Raw genomic sequence first — 5,489 nt, forward strand, 5'->3', positions numbered from 1 at the left:
GAAACGATCTTAAAGCGATGAAAGTCAATGAAAATGAAGAGGAAGCAATGATAGATTATAATCTGAATGCATAACTCACTGTTACTTGACCTCTAACAGACAAAATAAATAGACAGACAGGAAACAGAGTTTGAAGACATCCAGGTTGCAACGCCGAAGGGAGTGGATGCCAAGAACTAAGCAGACCGTTTTCTTTTTAGTTATCTGTTTGTAGCTCAATAGCATTTCATGGACGCTGTGCCTGTAAACGGAAACTGCATTGAAGGAGGTAGGTAGCATGGCAAAGGCAATAACACTGTTACTTTATGCATAGGAGGTTTCAACATAAGATTGACAAGAGCAGACAGATATGACATATTGAAATATAATTCAATGATGGAGGCATTAGTCATGTAAGTGTATAAATACTTCTTAAGAAAAGGAAAAGCTCGTTGGTCCAAAATTCTCCACACAGCCAACTTTTCATTTCTTCCCTCACTTGAAAGTACCTGTTTTTACCGTCTCTGGTGTCCTCTATGGACATTGTCTCCACCTTTATCATTTTGTTGGATTCCTGAATTTCTCTTATACTTTCCAACATCATGGAACTGCAACCATAGGCTTTTATCATTTGGAGTTATTTCAAATTGGAGTAACTCCTCGGAAGCATCTTCAATGCTGAGCATTCTACAATTATAAATGTTTTAATTAATGGCATTGCTCCTTCCGTTACCACTGGCAACTCTTCTAACTCATGCAACCCAACAAGGGAAAATATCTGCAATGAAGAAAATGCCCCTTCGTGACCAAATTCCGGAGGTACATTCTTTAATCTAAAGCATTCAATTATTTCTAATCGCTTTAGACTCTTAAGCTTATGCAAATGTGGAAGCTCTTCTAACATACCACACTTGTATAACACAAGGCTCTGCATATTTTGAAAATCACAAAAACTGCTCTCGATTTTAACTAAGTCGGAGCATTCCAAATATAGTCTTCTCAACTTTGACATATGATTCATGTCACTGGGGAGAGATTGCATCCTTGTGAGTTCTAACATGAGGGTGTCCATTTGAATCATATTACCTAATGTGCCTTCCGTAATAGTGTCTCCATTGTTTGTTAGGTGTAACATGTAGAGTTGCTTTAAGCTGGACAGACTGTTAATGGAAGCCACACTTTTCCTTCTTTTGTACTCACCTTTTTCGCAGAAAGTGGTGCATCCATACATCGACAAACCCTCTGAAGTGTGCTCACAGTTTCCCCAGAGGTCGGTGCATCCGTACATCGACAAATGTTGCAAAGAGGTAAGCCGTGAGATACTGCAAGGTAGATACTGCAAATGACCACATTTATCCATGCCCAGATACCGCAGAGATTTCAAATTATGAAGACCGGCTGGTAATTCGGTGATGCTAGAGCGGCTAAGATCAAGGATCTCAAGATTTACAAGATTCGTAATAGAGGCAGGTAGTAAGTTGATGGGCATTCCTGATAACATGAGGCATGTTAACTGTTTCAAACACCCCAGACTCCCTGGCAATGACTGCACTGACGTCCCACTCAAATCGAGAACCTTCAAAGAGACCATGCTCCCAATAACTGTTTTTGGAATTTCTGTTAAATCTTTGTTACCATCCAACAATAATGAACATAGTTCTGGAGCCCTCAGCGACTCAGGGAGCGAACTGAATTCGTTACGGCTCAGCAAAATCCGAGTGCGTCCAGAACATTCATTTTCTCTCAGTGTTCTCAAACCCTGACCGGCACGGCAATACGGATTCCCAAGTCACGCAGGACGTCGTGCATCTTGAAGAAGACCATGCTGCCATTAACGCTCCTTACGATCGGTTCAATCAAGCAACGATCTGCTAAAAGGTTTAGAAAAACCTGTTTGAAAAGGCAGAGGAGAAAACACACAAAATTTAACACATACACAGTAACACTAAGCTTTATCACATAAAATTTGTATTTAAATTTTTTCTAAAAGGCTCTTTAAAATAACTTGCAATCACACAATAAATTTGAGTTTACATAAAGAGACTCTCTTACAATAATAATTTGAAATATAATTACACTAAATTCGACTTTACCCAAAATAAAACTTACAACAAATTGACTCAACTTAATTCAGTTAATTGATTCTCTATATTACCCTTAATGGGAATTAATTAACTATTTAAAAAAAAAAAACCTTCCCCATTGTGAATTTGTCGTAGCTATGCCGATGGTGATCCTTCCTTGCCAGCAGCCCTTCTCCTACCAACAAAGGAATCACATGGTTGGCATGAATAATTTGGTCTTCTACAAATGCTGCAGCAATGTACAGAAAGCATAACTGAAAATGAATATTCTCCCTGCCAAGTGCATCGTAACTCAACCTTAGGCAATCGTCCAGGCTATGGTCATTTCGCAACCTTTGGGTAGCCCATTTCCACTCCTCTGGATGAGTACACCCCGCCATTGCTCTGCCAACTACTTTGATTGCAAGGGGAAGCCCTCCACACTTATGACACACCAACTTGGCATCTTCCTCGTCGATGATTGCTGGTATGCTTGTGTTATTATAGGGAAAAGCATGATATACAAACAACTTCCAACTCTCATCTCTGAACAAGTTCTGCATGGTTACTGTGTACTTATCTGCCACTCCCATTTTTAGCAGTACACTGCGAGACCTTGAACTTACAGTAACTTTGGATTTGGAATGACCGCTTACAGCCCTTTGTATGGCCAATCCTTCGAACAGTCCGGCAGCATCATTTTCCCATACATCGTCCAGGAACAAAGCAAACTTGCAATTCTGCTGCAGTGTCTCATTTAACCATATTTTTACATCATCTTCGTCCATATTTTTAACCCAATCCACATTTTTTTGCAACGTTATTTGTGTGCAGAGCTCATTCCTCAGACTTTTAATAGTTGGATTTTGCGAAACTGTGAGCCAAAGTAATAAACCGTCGCTAAAGTCATTACGCACCTTTTCACTGTTGAAGAGTTGCTTGAGAAGCAGAGTTTTTCCCGATCCACCCTTGCCAAGCACGCCAATGTTGATAACTACATCATCTATTACCATTTTCTCCAGATTTGCAAAAGCTTTTTCTTGTCCCACGATAAGGGGTTCGTCAATCAACTTAGCGCTTAAGCCCATTGGAGCATGAGTCGTTTGGGAAATGGTTGCAAATCTGCTTGAAGACGCAGCCAAAGCTTCTATATTCTTATTAATCTGCGTTTGTCCCTCCATAATATTCCGAATTTGCTTTTGAGTTTGGACCATGTGAGCCAGAGGAGACAGTGTTAGCAGTTTGTCGATATCTGTAACCAAATCGGTGACCTTCTTGCTGGTTTGATATCGAGAAACAACATCCCACATTGGTATCGTACACTGATGCACAATTTTTTATGCTTGATTGAGAAGAGCCTCCAGCTCTTCAAGCCATTTGTTCACAGCTGAAGCCTCATCTTTGTGCTGGTTCAATGTCAGCCGGCAATGCTGGATCTCCATGACAATAGGCTCAATTCTCATTAATTTGTCTTTCAGAGCGTCCAGGACTTTCCGGCAGCGAAGGGCAATGTTAATGTGCCCAAGTATTTGGTTGATTATCATCTGTATGCCCACACCAACAAGTCCAGGGACAAAACCAGGATCGGCCATGAATTTTTCAATAAATTTCCTCTATGGACACTCGACTGGTTTTTCCACTGATGTCTAAATGTTGGTGTACATGCACTTAAACTAGCTGTGTTGGTGTACATGCACCTAGATTAGCTCCAGTTAACTTATTGCTTGCATGTGGCACATGTACACATTAACATAAGATAAAGCAAACTTAGCTTTAGTTAGCTTTAGTTATTGCATGTACAACTAAGCTTAACTTAGTTGCTTTTATGTATTTATTCTAAAACTAATATTGTAGAATCAATTTTCATTCTTTTCTCAATTCTTGCTCTCAATTCTTGCTCGCTTCCTTCCTTCTCTTGCAAGCTTGTTTATTGTTTTGCAGATCTAGATCTGTGTATCTCAAAAATCTTACATGGTATCAGAGCTCTTTATTGAAAGGAGTGTAAAGTTTGACGAAGATATTTCACATGCACCAGTAGATGAACTTGTTACCAAATTTTCATCACCACTCATTGATGAGTATGCAGATGAAACTTCAGACCAGCATTCTGATGAAGATGAGTCTTTTCCTGTGACCCCTGTTAGACCACCAGTTGTTGAACATCGAGATCATACTTCTGCATGTAGTTCGGAAGATTCTCGACCACCTTCAACACAAAAATGGCGCAGCATGAGTGATATCCTTGATGATCCTGCCTCTATCCCTCTGTTTGAGGAAGATCCGCAAGCACTCTTAGCTATGGAGCCATCCATGCCCATGCATGCTTATATGATGCATGGATCTGATCCACAAACTTATGCAGAAGCAAATGGGCATCCTGAATGGGAAGTCGCCATGGATGAGGAATATAACTCTCTCATTGAGAACCAAACTTGGGATTTGGTTCCACTACCTTCAAATCGCAAACTTGTGAGATGCAAGTGGGTTTACCGGACCAAGAAAGCATCAAATGGACAAGTTAGTCGATATAAGGCACGATTGGTAGCAAAAGGTTTTCAGCAAGTACATGGTGTTAACTATGATGAGACTTTTTCTCCAGTGACAAAAATGGATTCCATTCGGCTAGCTCTCTCCATTGCAGCAGCAAGCGGATGGGAGGTGCATCATATGGATGTGAAGAATGCCTTTCTTCATGGTGATCTCAAGGAGGAAATCTACATGGAGCAGCCACAGGGATACATGCAGAATTCATCTCTGATATGCAAACTAAAGAAGTCTCTCTATGGCCTCAAGCAGGGACCTAGAGCATGGTATGCAAAGATGGATTCTTATTTGTTATCTCAAAATTTTGTACGCTGCAAATCTGATTCCAATGTTTATTTTCTGAAGAAAATTGACTCCTTGTTGATCATAGTACTCTACGTAGATGATCTTTTGATAACGGGTAGTTCAGCTTCTGTCATTACTAACATCAAAACTGCATTGCATAAGCGGTTTTCTATGACAGACATGGGCTTGCTAAATTTCTTCATTGGACTAGAGATCCATCAACGTGATTCTGGCATTACCATTTCTCAACCAAAATATGCCAAAGATCTTTTGGCACGATTTCACATGAGTGACTGCAAGCCAGCAACCACACCTTTCTTATCAGGGATAAAGCTTGAGAATGGCAAAGACACACCATTGGTTGATTTCACATTGTATCGCCAGCTTGTGGGAAGTCTTCCTTATCTCACTCACTCCCGTCCTGATCTCTCCTATGCTGTCGGAGCAGTTTCCAGATACACGCAGGAGCCACATGAGTTACACTGGAATGTTGCAAAGCGCATCCTTCGATATGTCCAGGGGACAATCACCTATGGGATTCATTATGCAGCCAATTGTTCTTTGAATCTCATCGGGTTCACAGATTCAGACTGGGCTGGCGACACCATTGATCGCAAG

General features: G+C 40.7%; 1 protein-coding gene across 1 annotated transcript; it reads right to left on the reverse strand.

Moving 5' to 3' along the window:
• Positions 1 to 616: 616 nt before the first annotated feature.
• On the reverse strand, positions 617 to 3,352 carry LOC149220866 (disease resistance protein SUMM2-like). Its single transcript, XM_089387226.1, has 3 exons — positions 2,174 to 3,352; positions 1,744 to 1,869; positions 617 to 1,654 (listed from the first exon to the last, which is right to left on the reverse strand). The coding sequence occupies exons 1-3, from the start codon at positions 3,350 to 3,352 to the stop codon at positions 617 to 619; spliced, it is 2,343 nt and encodes a 780-aa protein (XP_089243352.1).
• Positions 3,353 to 5,489: the final 2,137 nt, after the last annotated feature.

Source organism: Pinus tabuliformis, chromosome Q (assembly GCF_031772625.1).
Source record: "Pinus tabuliformis cultivar Carrire ecotype Pingquan chromosome Q, CPIR1, whole genome shotgun sequence".
Classification (NCBI taxonomy): domain Eukaryota; kingdom Viridiplantae; phylum Streptophyta; class Pinopsida; order Pinales; family Pinaceae; genus Pinus; species Pinus tabuliformis.